This window comes from Vipera berus (genome assembly GCF_964194415.1).
Source record: "Vipera berus genome assembly, chromosome: 1".
Taxonomy (NCBI): domain Eukaryota; kingdom Metazoa; phylum Chordata; class Lepidosauria; order Squamata; family Viperidae; genus Vipera; species Vipera berus.
The window spans coordinates 337,118,440-337,133,075 of NC_138202.1; the positions used below are offsets into that span (position 1 = coordinate 337,118,440).

At 40.4% G+C, this 14,636-nt stretch overlaps 1 protein-coding gene across 7 annotated transcripts in view; it reads left to right on the forward strand.

Annotated features, from left to right (window-relative positions):
- The window catches only part of DNMT3A (DNA methyltransferase 3 alpha), a 116,080-nt gene that overhangs the window by 8,930 nt on the left and 92,514 nt on the right, over positions 1-14,636 (forward strand). For all 7 annotated transcript variants that reach the window (XM_081340158.1, XM_081340161.1, XM_081340162.1 and 4 more), the window contains exon 2: positions 7,653-7,892. In XM_081340158.1, coding sequence (XP_081196284.1) covers positions 7,824-7,892 — 69 coding nt within the window. In that variant the 5' untranslated portion in view covers positions 7,653-7,823. The remainder of the gene's footprint in view (positions 1-7,652; positions 7,893-14,636) is intronic.

The following is a 14,636-nucleotide window of genomic DNA, read 5'->3' on the forward strand; positions in this document are numbered from 1 at the left end:
CTGCTTCTCAGTGGGAGATATTCATCTCTGACTCATGAAAGCAGGAGGGGAAAGAAAGACTCAGCTGCAATAATGGGTCATCTTTTAAAACACAGGCAGTGGCTTTTCACAGCACATGATACGCTGTACGAGAGTCACTTCCGCTTTGTTTTACCTGTTCTCTGCACCAGTTTTTCTATTCTGTAACTGGCAAGCCAGACATTTGAGTGGGCTTCCTTTTGTTGAGTTGTGAGTCACCCTCTTGCGGCATAAGTCAATCTATTCTTGTTCTCAATCCTCAAAGTTATCCCTGCTCTTCCTCCGAATGATTTTGTGATCCTCAGCATATGCTGGGGTGAAAAGGGGATGAACTGGGATGGGCTTCTCAATGGATCGTCTGTACAGATAACAACTGTACATGGACTGTCTTATGGATGAATTAGGTGAAGTGAGTTGGTTCTGCTTTTAATCCTTTACATTTGTCTAGCGCTTGTCCATGCTTACCACTAGCAACTTTCATGAGAAGAAGTTCCACAAATTTGTTATTTGGCCATGTGAAGTCTATATCTTGCCTCCCATAAAGGGGGCATGTCTATTTCTTGCAATGGTCCACAGGGCCCTTGCTCCCCATTGTCTTGTCCTCATGCTGTTTTGCTTCTGAGTGGAGCTAAAGGAGCCATGGTTCCTGGCTTCCTCTGAGAGACATACTTATCCTACAGAGTTTTACATCTGGAAATAAATTTACATCTTGAGTTTGAAAACAAGTGGCAGTTGATTCCGGCTTCTCAAAATGAAGTTCTTTTCAAGAGCATCTTATATCTAATTGATCACTCTAATTGCAGAAATGTGGAATTGATGCCCACTCATTTCCTTTGCATATAAAAAAGACCACACAGTCATGATGTAGCTGTATCCTCCAATAGGAACAGCAACTGTAGGGAGGGGAAATTGGATGGAGAAGGGAAAGAAAACCTTTTTAGCAGGATCCCACCTGGGTTGGTCACCTGGACCAGAGGTTTAGTCTTCTGAGGTTTTGGACTCGTGCTGGAGCCCATCCTCAGGGAACTTCTCTCTAACCATTCTGGGCCACCCTGCAACATTATCCTGGGACAGGTATATTTGCCTTCATTCCTGTGAGCTTTTTACTTCCCTGCTGTCCTGTAAAGTTTTGCTGCAGCTTTTATAGTGCTCACTGGTTCACATTTTCTGCAACCTGTCATCTTCAAGGATAGAAGTGCTTTTTGATATAGTGTGTGATAAGTGACAGTTTCTGGAGGACAGGAAAAAAAAACACCCTTTCCTTCTCTTTGAAACCCTGAACAAGAAGAGAATTACTAACTTTATGGCTTTTTCGCTATGGTTCAGACCCTTCCCAGGGGTTGTGGGCTTGAGGACATTTTCTTCCTCACCCCCCCCTCCCTTTCTTTGGTATTATTTTATTAAAGAGATTGGATACACTTCTGTGCCCCCCCCATGTGGTCCAGAGGCAATTTGGTAAATCAAGCTGCCAGGTACAACTGCAGCTTCTTTTTGCACACACACACACACACACACACACACACACACACACACACACACACACACATATATATATATACATACATACATACATACATACATACATATATATGCAAAAAGAAGCTTCCATGTTTCCATCCATATATATATGTTGCTTTTTCCATCCATATATATATGTTGCTGCTGCTATCGTGTATTTTTTTTCTTTTTTTAAATAACATTCAGCTCAGGTTCCCAGGGGATGCAACATGCTCAAATCCTATTGGGCTTAATTAAGGAGTACATAAACATCCTTTAGAGACCAATGTACTTCTGCAACCTGTGGAGTCCTCCTACTTAGAGGGAGATGGGTAGTTTCTAAATTTGAAAAATAAAACTAAAGCTCTTCTCCCCAAATGGCCTGTGTGGAGATGTTTGTTTACCAGTGTGGGCAGTACCATTGGCTAGGCCTGGAATAAATCTACCCCATGAGTGACTTTTGAAAGCCTAACAAGTAATGACCTGTTGAGCACACAGGATTCAGATTGGGCATATACTGGATAGCGTGGATTTTGTCACGGACCCTACAGTAAAATGTGATGGATATAGCATATGTAGCATTTAATAAGGTGATTTAAATCCTCTTTGTTATTCTAAAATTTGAAAGAGGGGTGAGATGGTGAAGGAAACAAAAGGCTACAAGAGTGTGTGGCTATAGAAGATGTGGCCCTGGACTTCTGGCATATCTTGGCTTTTCAACTGTGATTTCATTTCTTCCATATTTTTCTGCATATCTCCCCATCTATTAGGATAAAATTTTCATATCCTGTTTCCTTGAAAGGGAGATCAAGAAACAGACCAAAATAACAATATTTTAAAACTAGCTCAAATGGTAAAAAGAACAAAAGTAAGAATAGCATATGGAATGCAAAGCATATGGAACATAAAGTTTTCAAAATGTTTAACCAAATGCTGTCATAGGGAGCTTACTGATTATATTGATGAAAGCTGAACAATAACATTTTTCTCCCCCAAATATTTTTAAACCCATCCTAGTTGTTAAACCATTGCCAATACAGAAAGCTGAAGGAATTAAATGCCAACCACAACCTGAACATTTGTATGTGTATTCCTATCAGAAATTGATTTTAAAAAGGGCCTATCTTGGTGTTCCTGGTGCACAGGCCTGCTTGTGGAGATGGATTAGCACAGCTGCACATATTCTGGGTCCATTTGTGCCTTGACAAACTATTTGTTACTGGATACACATCAGGAGACCATAAAATCAAGACTGGTTGAAGATATGTAGCTGCACTAGATAATTTGGGAAAGGTGCCTTGGGTTGAATGCTTATTGTGGCAAAGGAAGGAGTATTTCTTCACCCTTTATATAGTTAACAATATATTCTACACTGCCATATAATGTGTTACGCACTGGGTGTGATGGGTTTAAAAAGAGAATGGAGTTTGAAAAGACAAAGTGTGACACCATAGCTAAAAGGAATCTTTAGATCAGGGCTTCTCCCAAATTTTCAGTGCTGAAGGGAAGTGATAAAGAGTTGGCCCCTGTTTGAACCTGTCTTGTCTGCTCAGCAGGATTGAAATCATGCTTGCTCCAATGCCAAAGTTGCATCACACAAGGTTTTTAATTTGTTTCTTGCTATGGACTGCTGGTGCCTCTATTTTTTGCTCCTTTGTATAGCCATTGGGTGACTTAAGAGGGGATCTTGTGCTGTTTTGTTTTCAGGCATTACCTCAAGAACCTCTGGTAGCACTTTTTCCAACTTAGAGCTTTTATTAAGAGGCTTAATAAATAAGTTGCTGTTTGTGAGCAGCAACTCTATGCATTTGATGATCTAATGCATTTTAATAACATTTGTTAGCCAGAAAAGATGCTACCAGATGTGTTTTTATTTTTTGCCACCATTGATTCTCCTACAGTGCCCTCAAAATCCTAATGTTTCATGTTTCCAGTAAGGGTGCTGGATCCAACTGGGGGATGTGTATGAGTGGGGGATTGCCTATCCTAGGATCCATTTTGCCTTGCTGTTTTAGACTAAGCAATCTACCAAGTGCAGGAGCTTATTCTGACATTGTGCTGTGGATTTAAGCATGCCCATACCTGTAAATGCACAATAACAGTTTAATAATTTAATAATTTAATTTGTATACCGCCCTTCTCCCAAAGGACTCAGGGCGGTGAACAGGGCAATACATAATAAAAAACAGAATACAAAAATTAAAAAGTAATTAAACCATTATGCCCGTAATAACAATAATTAACAATAACACTATAACTCAAGCCAAACAGCTGTAATATATACTTCACTTGTTAGAAGTATAATAAGAATGGCTTCAGTTTAATGCATACTTTCCGGGGTAAGCCTTATTCGATTTATAAAATAGATTGCATTTACAGAAAGGATTTTTAACCAGCTGAAATAAAACTGTTTCCTTTAAATCATAAAAGCAAGTATCCTTGCATAGCAACTTTTTCATTGAAACATCAGTGTATAATAGCATGATCATTGCAGAAGAAGATAATGTCTCTTTGCTTGAACATTTTCCTCACTTTCTGACTTCCGTGGTTCTATTCAGTTGCAAACAATAATAGACTGTGAAAATGCTATTATTAATTCATTGAATGGAAGGAGCAGGTACATGATTTCAATCTACAATCACAGTCATTCATGCACTGAACATATCCCAAAGCTGCATTCTTCTGCACTTTCCCACCACAGTACACCATTGAGTAGGCTGGCTTACCTATGAGAAGGCATTTCTGTATACAGTGCTTTTTTTGTAAAAGAAAAAGGTGCCGGAACTCACACATGTCATACAACCCGCCTTGCCTACCCTACAAGGTTCCATCCAAAAAAGGTGCCGGAACTCCGTTCTGAGCATTCTATGACAAAAATGCCCTGTCTATATATGAAACAAACTCTTTGAAGTACTAAACATGGCACTTGTTCTGTATTCAATGGCTAAAATTCTTAGCAGGCTCTCCTAATGTCACCTGAATTATCAGTTGCTTTGATTTTGAGCCTCTCTGCATTAGTTGGCTACCAGAGGGCAGTTGGGGGAGAGCTAGCAGGTGCAGAGGCCTGTCAAGCACTTTCTCCTTTCCATGTGGCCGATAAAAATAAATACCCTTGTGCAGCCTCTGCAGCTAGAACAGCTGGGCATGCTCCTCCTGCATGTCCCTTCCATGTCCTTAGAGGCTGCTTTGAAGTGATTGGCAAAGTATCTTCTGTGTGGGAGCAAGTCGTGCAGTGAAGGAGCCCTTCCCTACTCCCAGCTTACTAAGCTGAGCTGTCTGGGCAACAGCCCCTCCTCTTATGCGGGCTCTGGTGAGTGGGTTCTGGTGAGTGAGCAGGAGTGGGAAGGAGACCATGGCTAGTCAAGAGGGGGCTTTGACAGAACTGTTAGTAGATTCTGGAAGAATACCGCACTGCAGACAGCCAGGAGCAGAGCAGTCCAGAAGGGAAAGAAGTGTGGTAAGATTCTGAGGCTTGCTATCGGCTCCAGTGCTACTTGAAAGACAAGCTATAGGAGGGGGTAGCAAGCATCTCCTTTCTTGCTAATGGGTGGTTGGCAGCAGGGCCCACAGAAGGGTTCTCTGCGAAGAGTTTCTGGGTGGACCTGACCTCTTCTGTCCACCTTCCCTTTTTTTTTTTACAGGATTGATTTGTGCCTGATTATTTTTAGCATCTCTTGTTGGGTAGAGATCAGTACACAGCTCTGCTGCTTTTTCCAGGGGGGAAATCTGTGCACTTTCACTATGATGGCAATTGGGCTGAGGGAGGGGAAATGGTACAGTAGCTCCTCCAGAGCAGATAGGGGCTGCTTGTTTGTGTACGCCTGTTTTGGAGAAAAGGTGTTTTATCTTCAAAACAGTAGATGACTAAATGATTATTCTCTTTGGACCTTTCCTGTAGCATAGAGGGACTTAACCGCTCCTCCTACTGCAGCAGTACAGTAGCCTCGGCTGCATCTTTGGTAGCCTTGGTCCTTCTATGGCTTGGTGGATGGAGGGCATATAGACTGTATTTATAGAAATTGTAGAATTTCTATATAAAAGTCCTATAAATTTTATAGGAAAAGGAAATTTTGGCTTTCTTCTTATTGATTAGATAGGTTTGTTGTTAATAGAAATGGCTAGTATATACTATCGTATAGAAGTAAAAAGTTGAGGTTGTAATGTTAGTATCTTCTACTGTGCCCAAGAGTTTGAAGTCAGTGCCTTTTTTTCTTTTTCCCTTCTCGACCCACATTTTTTTTTCTTTTTTCCTTTTTCCTTCCCCTAAGTTTCTGTTACTTTTTATTTTCCTTTGTATCTTATATTTTGATAAAAATTAATAAAATGTGATAATAACAAGAAATTGTTGCAAGGGAACCACGCTGTTTTTTTTGCATGGAATAAGAATGTGGAGGAAAGAGCAAAATATGCAAGGAATCCTAGAAAATACCAACATTCTATGTGTGTTTGCACATAGATGGGCATATTAGTGTGTATGTGTTTTAGAGAAAGCACGTTTCAGATGCCACTAAAATGGACTCCTAGAAGGAAGAGATAAATCCTTTGGCTGGGAAAAAATCTTGGCTAGTGTTGTTCTCTTTCTTGTAATAAGGTGCCATCCTTTCCTCCCTGCCCATCATCAACTTTGGCTGAGAGGCAACTGGCGGCTAAGCATGCAGCACAGATGCCCCTGTTCATAGATCCCATAAATAGTACTGTCAGGTAGACAGATGGTGAAAATGTGCTAAAGAGCAGTCTGGGAAGGCAAAGGTAAATACTGCAGAGGTCAAGGACCACCTGTGTGGCTTCAACATTTCCTTTGATTAAATGTTGAGTCTTACAGTTCTGTTTGCACACAATGGCATTTCAGAGCGGAGGACTTTCCTTGATAGTTTATATAGGATGTACGTGTATCGAGCAACAATGAATACAGGTTGGAATACATGGCATATTTCATTTTCATCCAGCACTGTGTATAATCTCTGTATTACTGGGTGTTGGTATAATTTGCTGCAGAAGTGTTGGGGAAAAGGTTGTAGATTCACATTGCCTGGGAGGATGAGTCTTAGATACGCAAAGGTTTTAGAGCAGAGGCAATCAAAGTAAGGGAACTTTCTTAGGAGGCAGGAGGCATCTAAACGTGCTGCAGAGGGTCTAGAGCACAGGTCTGCAACCCGCGGCTCCAGAGCCGCATGCGGCTCTTTCAGCCATCTCCTGCGGCTCCCAGTCGTCTGCCATGTGCAGTCCAAAAAAAAAAAGTGGGACTAAAAAAAGTTCAACCAATCAATTCAAATATGCAGGGTAGGTGCATATCTCGCCTTGGCTCCACTCTTCAGTCAAGCCCTGTTCTGCGCATGCACGCATGTACGTGCATGTGCACACATTTTTTTGCGGCTCCCAGTTTTTCCTTTTGTGAGGGAACCGGTTCCGAGTGGCTCTTTCACTGTTTCAGGTTGCTGACCCCTGGTCTAGAGGCTGCCCAGTGGCCATGTGTGATGGAATCTTGGGCTTGTCCCAAGATAGTTGACTCTTTGGTGCTGGACTATTGCCTAGTTTGTTTGGCAAAAAGCAAAGTTACCACAAGACTCAAACTGAGAGCCGCTTTTGTGTGCTGCGGTAAGCTAGCTTCTCCTTGTGCACTGACTTTTTTTGTGTTTGCTTGCTGGGGATCTGGGGAGAGTGACTTGCTGAAAGCTCCACTGCTTGTACCTGCCACACAGGATGAAAGTTCTGTTGGAGTGCAGTTCCACCCCGTTTTATTCTCTTCCCTTTCTTCCCCACCATGTTGGCACTAGCTTCTTTCCTCAAAAGAGGTTGTAAGAGTTCTCACCAGAGGAGGCTGCAACAAGAAGGCTTGTTCTGGATTTGTAACTTTCCCTGTAGCAACAGGTGCTGCTGTGCAAGGAAAGGGAAGTATGGTTGGGATTGCAGAGGAGGGGGAAGGTTTCTGGCCTGGGGGAAGTTGAAAGAGGAGGGTGTATCTTCTGTTGCTGAGCTGAGACTGTATGGGCTGAAGAACCAGGGGCCCAGTTTGGCTGAGTCAAGGCTGTGGCTTGTTAATGATTGCCTGCAAGTGGGGAGAGGCCCTCAAAAGTGGCTTTCCGTGCATGTATTGTGTGCCTGGGCCTCACCTTCGTCTTTCTCTTTTCCTGTTGCAGGTGGCAGGAAAACCAGAGCAGAATCATCAACAGAGGGGGGGCATTGGTTTATCGCCTTGGGCTGCTTTCCCATTATCCCTCTTCAGTTTGGGGTAAAGTTTGGATTCTTCTGTAAATTAAGCCCCAGAAGCAAAAATCTGTAGCAGCCGCCTCTGCCCCAGTTTCCCCACAATGCCATCTAATGGGCCAGTTGACACCAGCAGTCCTTCTGCAGACCGGGAGGCAGTCGATGCTCACAAGGTAAGAAAATTTCAGGTGGAGGCTGGGGTCACTGCTGGTCCTCTTTCCTATGTCTAGATGGCCCATATGTCTCCTTATGGGCCATCTAGGTTATGGGCTATCTAGGTTAATTATGGTTCACACATCATGAACCCAAGTAGGATAGAGTATTCTGTGGCTCGGCATAGTATGGGAATCCCACAATTGTCTGAGCAGGTTATGTTATCACATTAATATGCTTCATTTGTTTGTGCTTAGAATGTTCCATAAATACAGGAATTGGATTTAATTAAGCATGTTTTAATATGTTGTGTGAGGCCAATTTGTGACTGGGAATTGTTGCAGTATTTATTTACTTGTCTGTACAAAACTGGATAGCACAGGTAGCATGTGCACCATCTGCATATTGCTCTAACTGAAGTGCTGAATGTTTGGCATCTGTTTAATCCAAATATTAGGGATGGAATTTTCTGCTGTGATTAATTTTCATATCTATTAATTAGTTGAGAATTACAGAGGAAATGGTGCAGAATAGGAGGAAAGAGAGAATTCACATTTGTTGATGATGCACTTAAGATTATTTTATATCCATGTTTGATGCTTCAGAGACAAGGAAAATGTGATGAAACAAACATCCTCTAAGCATGCTTAGGGCAACCATGTTGAGCGAGAAGACCTGCCTGTTGAGCTTTCAGGGTGATCCACACAAATTCCATTGTCAGTCATGCAGACCAGGAAAGTGAAGGAAGATCTGTTTCAGTCAGATTGAGTTGAGAACTGTAGGCTAGCAAAAGAGGATAATTAGGCTTATCCTAATGTAGGGGTTGGCACTGCTGTGTGCTTTCTTTGCAAGAAAATGAGTGCACCAAGCAGCGGAGTAGTATGTGTTGGGTGATAGGGGTGTTTGAAGTAAGCAATTTGTCTCAACTCTGTGACTGCTGACATAAGCACAAAGTAGAGCCAGTTATGGAATTCAGCATGTAGTATAAACATGGAGGAAATCTTGAGTAAGGCCTGCATTTATGTATTGACTTAGCTGTCCTCCTTTGACCTCTGATGACACCAGTAAATTGAAAGCAGTGGATGCAGATTGTGAGAATCAATTAGACATTTGTCCCTTGAGGAACATAAAACAATCTCAGTTCCTGCTTGTGGGAGCAGAGATGTGGTGAAGTGGTTGTGAGAATGTGTTTGTGTCAGTTTGCATTATAGCTGAAAGGATTTACTAAGAGGGAGGAGCATGATGGGAGGAACATTGTCGCAGGTAGAGCAATTAACCTCAAATAAATGTGGAAATAGGAGATATAGAAATAACCTATTGCAAGAAATTGTTGTAAGAACTTCAGATTGTGGGGTTCTGACCCAGAGTGTTGTGTATCTAAGCTAAATGAAAATGGGATTCCCAGCGAGTATCTGAATATGGCACAGTTCAGGGTCCTTTAGATTAAACTCCAGCCCACAAAGCTGTAAGGCCTTGAACTAGTAGCATTCCTTGGTGCTGTTGAGTCACCACCTCTTACACTGTGTGCCCTGTGGTTGCCATCTCTTTATCCCACCAAGTTTGCCTATGAGACTGCATGTAAGTACAGCTGCTGAGGCTATGATTCAGACAGCTCGAGGAAAGAAACAGAGGCTGGCAGAAGCAGGATTTATTGGAAGGGTGTCATCAACCTAACTTTTTATATATTTGCTTTTATATACATTATTGTTCATCCCAGTGTATTAAACACCATCAATAGAAATCAGAGATGCAGCAATCTCAACAAATAGGATTTACTCTGGGGTTGCTGCCAGAAAGCTAATGTGATATAAAGGGTGACTAGTACCTGAGAGAAATAGATGCAAGTCTACTCTCAGCCATGGAAACCACTAGATGACTTTGGCCAATTATCTACCTCAGAGGTTTCATTAAAAAAAAGGAAGAGAAAGTACAATTATGTTGCTTTGGTTTCTGGATAAACAAATAAGAAACAATCAGATAAAGGACGAATGAGCCTAATATCTGTGCCAGCCAATTTTCATGAGGAAAAGTATCCCAAACTCAGGGATCCACCTCCGAAGGTCCTCAGCCTCTATGGAGACAACATCTGTGTGGCTGCTGACAAAAGGCAGGTTGGAATGGAAAGTTCTTCTCTTTCTAGTGTTTGTATTTTTATGCATTAAAGGTTGATCCAGACATCTTACATTCACTCAAAATATAAATAGGCAGCTAATGTAATCTTTAAAGAATTGTGGAATCTGTATATTTTTTTATTTGGATTTAGGCCCAATTTAAGAATGGTCCTACGCTGGAATGTGATAGGGATGGCTATTCCAGATGGTTTTGCTGAATGCAGTTGTGGTTTGGGATACTATAGTAGCAGGTGGCAACTAACACGTGATCTTGATAGAATTAGAAAACTGAACACATTTAGTACTTGGATAAGGGTGCAACTTGAGAATTCCAGGGTTGCAGACTAAATTGAGAAGTTCAAAAAGTAACCCATGAGGCAACAGTAGATGGATATGTGTTGGTGTAAATCAGACATGTCAAACTTGTGACGTCACGTGACATCACACAACTTATCTCTATATCGAGCTTCTCGTGAATAGTATTGAGAAACAACAACTAGTTAAAATCTAGGTATCTTGTCAGGGGTGTCCTTGGGGGAGTCATATAATGTACTGCAGGCCTGCACAAGTTGTAGAGGGGAAAGGGCCACATTAATACATTAAAAAGAATTGCAGCTGCAAAGGAATAGTTAGTGTGCTGATCAGCTAGGTGAGCAGTGCAGTGATGAACTGACCATGTCATTGAAGTGTGGAGGTGTCTTCTGAGGCAGCAGTCAGTAAAGTCAGCAGCCTGTTCTTTAGGGGGGGGGAAACAATGTTGGGGGGGCAGTAGATTTATTGAATTTTTTAAAAATGCCAATACAAGTTTTTTGGTGGGCCACGTGCAGCCTATAGTCCATATATTGTGCAGGCTTGATGTACTTGAATAAATGTTTGCTTCTGGGCATAATTTATAGTTCTGAGTTTGGCCTACCAATCCCTAAAAAGTTGCCTTGAAACAAGATGGGTAGAATAAAATAAAATAAAGATAAAAAATATATAAAAATAAAATGGTTTGATTCTGAAATAAAGGACTATTTTCCATTTGAATATGTTCATAAATTATTACCTCTTATATGAAGGTGTGTTTTATGTTTTGCTATTTGGAAAGAATAAATTGGTGTGTATTCAAGACAAAAGTTTTCCGGTAGTGGCATTTTACTTGAGGAACTTCCGACTGAGAAGATTATATTGGCTATAAAGATAATAAACCTCCTGATAAATGTTCTTTTGCTTCTCCATTTCTTAGTATTGTACAAAATTTTAATGATATGTACATTACATATTATTCTAGTAGCCTACTAAGAAGATGACAAGATTTATAAATGGTATAAGTGCATAACTAAATGAAACAAATTTAAAATATTAATTTCCAAATTCTGCACTAATTGAAGCAATTTTAAGCATCAAGCAATTTCTGCTTGTTGCTATTGTTGCTGCAAATTCTAAATGATTTTCATGTTACTCACTGTAGTAACAAATCTTTTCTCAAGTGATATCTTCATCTATTTTCACTAAATCAGTTTGCATTATAGATATGCAAAATCTGCTATTTTTATTGTTTTGTGAACTTTGCACTTTTGCTGCTTGGTGGAGGTTTGCTTACTAAGAACTTACCTGTGCTTTGTTCACCAGTGAGGATCTTCTTAACAGTGTGAAACAGTGAGAACCAGGATTTGGGGGAAGAAGTTGCAGGACTCAGATTTGTAGACACTTATTTTTATAGCTTAGCTGTCATGAGGAAGTAATTAGAGCAGAGGTGTCAAACTGCTGGCCAACAGGCCAGTTGCTAGTCATGCCGAAACTGCGCCCACCCCTTTGCCGGGCAATGGAAAAAAAGTCATGATACGTTGTACATGTCACGTGACATTGCAAGTTTGACACCCCTGAATTAGAGTGATCAAGTAGATTTGAGATGTGAGTAGGGTATAAGTGATAGAGTACTAATAAAAGAATATTTGTAGTTTAGAGTTGAAATGAGGTGTCCCTGGTGCTCTCTGAGCTTGGTTGTTTCCATGCAGATGTTTTATTCCCCAAAACTAGATAACATCCTCAGTGCTAGCATCCCAGCTTGGGTAATGAAACATCTGCAAGAAAACAACTAAGCTCAGAGAACACCCTTAAGTGATAGAATATTTGCTTTGTACCTAACAGTTTCAATTAGTGACGGGAAAAAATCTGAGATTGAGAACAGTGGGTAGAGATGAGCCCATACCAACCTAAAGTCCTGCAGATTTTTTGGGACTACATCTCCCAGGATTCCTGGACACCCATTTGGATAAACTTAAAAGAGATAATAAGCTAGACCAGGTTTCTTAAAGGGTGCCCTAGGACCCCTGGGGATCTCCCAAGACCCTCCTGCAGTGTGTGCAAAATCAAAATTATTTGCCAGCCTATGTTGAAAAATAATACAATATTAAAATCTCATGAAACAATCATGAGAAGCAGTATCAGCAGTGAATATATCAATTTTAATTTTTAATATGGTAAATACCTATAAATGTAAACCATACAAGCAGCTCTTTTGAGATCCTCCATAATTTTCAACAAAAGTGAGAAGGGGTCCTGAGAGCAAAAGATTTTAATAAACACTGTGCTAGATGAACCATAGGCCTGATAAAGTATAAGCAGCTTCATTTGTTCAGAATTTGTAATTAAAATAGTAATTAAAACTGCATATCAAGAAAGCCTGGATCAGTTATGTCTGTCAGCATTGCTGGCTTACTGCTAATCAAGGAAAAGGTAAGAGGTGTGGGGATGAATTCTATTGCCTTTTATAGTTTTTTTCCTGATTAAATTAGCTTCCTTCCTACACCCGCTTTAATTCTTTAATTGCTGGATCTTTGTTTAATTCCAGATATCATTAAGGTATTTCTGATTTTTAGGTCTGTTGTGATTACTTGAAATATGGGGAACCCATTTCAAAAACTTTAAAAATAATGCTTTTAAAAAATGATTAACCAATTACATAATGTAATTTCAGTCTTCCTAAGTTTTTAGAATCATCTGTGGATAGACTTCTTGTATCATTCTTGTATCATGTATTGTTTTGGTAAAGACCTGGAAATCCTGACCTTCCTCACATTTCATTCTCTGTTCTTATTGAAATATCTGTTTGAGCTGTGGTGGCTCAGTAGTTAGAATGCAGTACTGCAGGCTAACTCACTGCTCATTCCAGGAGTTCGATTCTGACCAGCTCAAGATTGACTCAGCCTTCCGTCCTTCCAAGGTCAGTAAAATAGGAAGCCAGGTTGTTGGGGGCAATATGCTGACTCTGTAAAGCACTTAGAGAGGAGGGCTGTAAAGCACTGTGAAGTGGTACCGTATATAAATCTAAGTGTTACTGCTATTGATCACTATCAACATCCAAAGCTCCCTCACCTGACACTACTTTCTTTTCTGACTGACAAGCTTATACATAATATTCAGAAATTTTCTAGTTTCTCCCTCAAATATATATCAATATAGTGATATCAGTCATAATAATTAATAGGAATCCAAAGATGTTTTGGTAACACTGATCAAGGTTTTTTGCCCTTATCAATTTCAGTGCAGACCAGAGAGGAAAAGTTCTGAACACAACAGAGATGGGGTAAGAAAGTCAGGAGGAAGAAGGGTGGTAATTGGTATACTAGATGTAATTATGTAAATTATTGAAGCCATCACCTACAAATCTAGTGCCAGCTGGGGATTAGGGAGTATTTTCAAACTTCTGACCGAGTGAAATTCTTTCTAGAAAAGGCTTCATCTCAATCCTAGAGTCCAGTTTTTTTTCCTTACCAGCAATACCTTTAAGTTATTTATTTATTAAATTTATATGTTGCCCATCTTGCTATCCAAAATGACTCTAGGTGGCTTATCTAGATTTAATTTCATATTTTTCCATCTAAAGCATTATTTATACTAGGAAGCATTCAAGGCTATCAGTTGCTTCTTTGGAGTTAAAAAAATAGGGAACAGTATAGCTGGGTGCCATCAGCATAATAATGTCCTTCCTTAGTAATTAAATAGCCTAGAAAACAAAGATATAATCCCAAGGAATAATGATATAGGTGCTAAATAGTCCACTGGCCCTGCCTTCTGTGTACATCCCAACTGGAAGGACTTGAACCACTGCAGAACAATAGCCCTAAAAGTCCAATTCTCATTAGATGGCTCAGAGGAATCCCATGATTGATGGTATTGAAAATTGCTGAGAGCTTCAAGACAACTAGCAGGATTGCACTTCTCCCAACTAATTTCCAACCAAGTTGGGGGCAATTAAGCTGACTTTGTAATAATGCCGCTGGGGTGTGTGTGTGAAAGCCCTAATAAGCAGGCATATACATAGAATGAAGGCTACTGCTAAGCTTGTAAGCCGCCCTGAGTCTTCGGAGAAGGGCGGGATATAAATGGAATTAAAATAAATATTAGCAAAGCAAACTAAGTAATTTCACTATCATATCCTGGAAGAACCCTCGTTGAAATGAGTCTAGAAAATATATTGTAAATCTGAAGCTATGAGGGCATATACTTTTTGTCTCCTTATCAAATAAATAACTCAGGTGGACTCACACAAGTCCAATTGTTTCAAGATACATAGAATACTTTAGAGCAATTTGCAAAGCTGGATTGCCACTGGAAGAAGGACTTGATTCTCAGTTAGCACCAACCTAACCTCACTCAGTGGGGAGG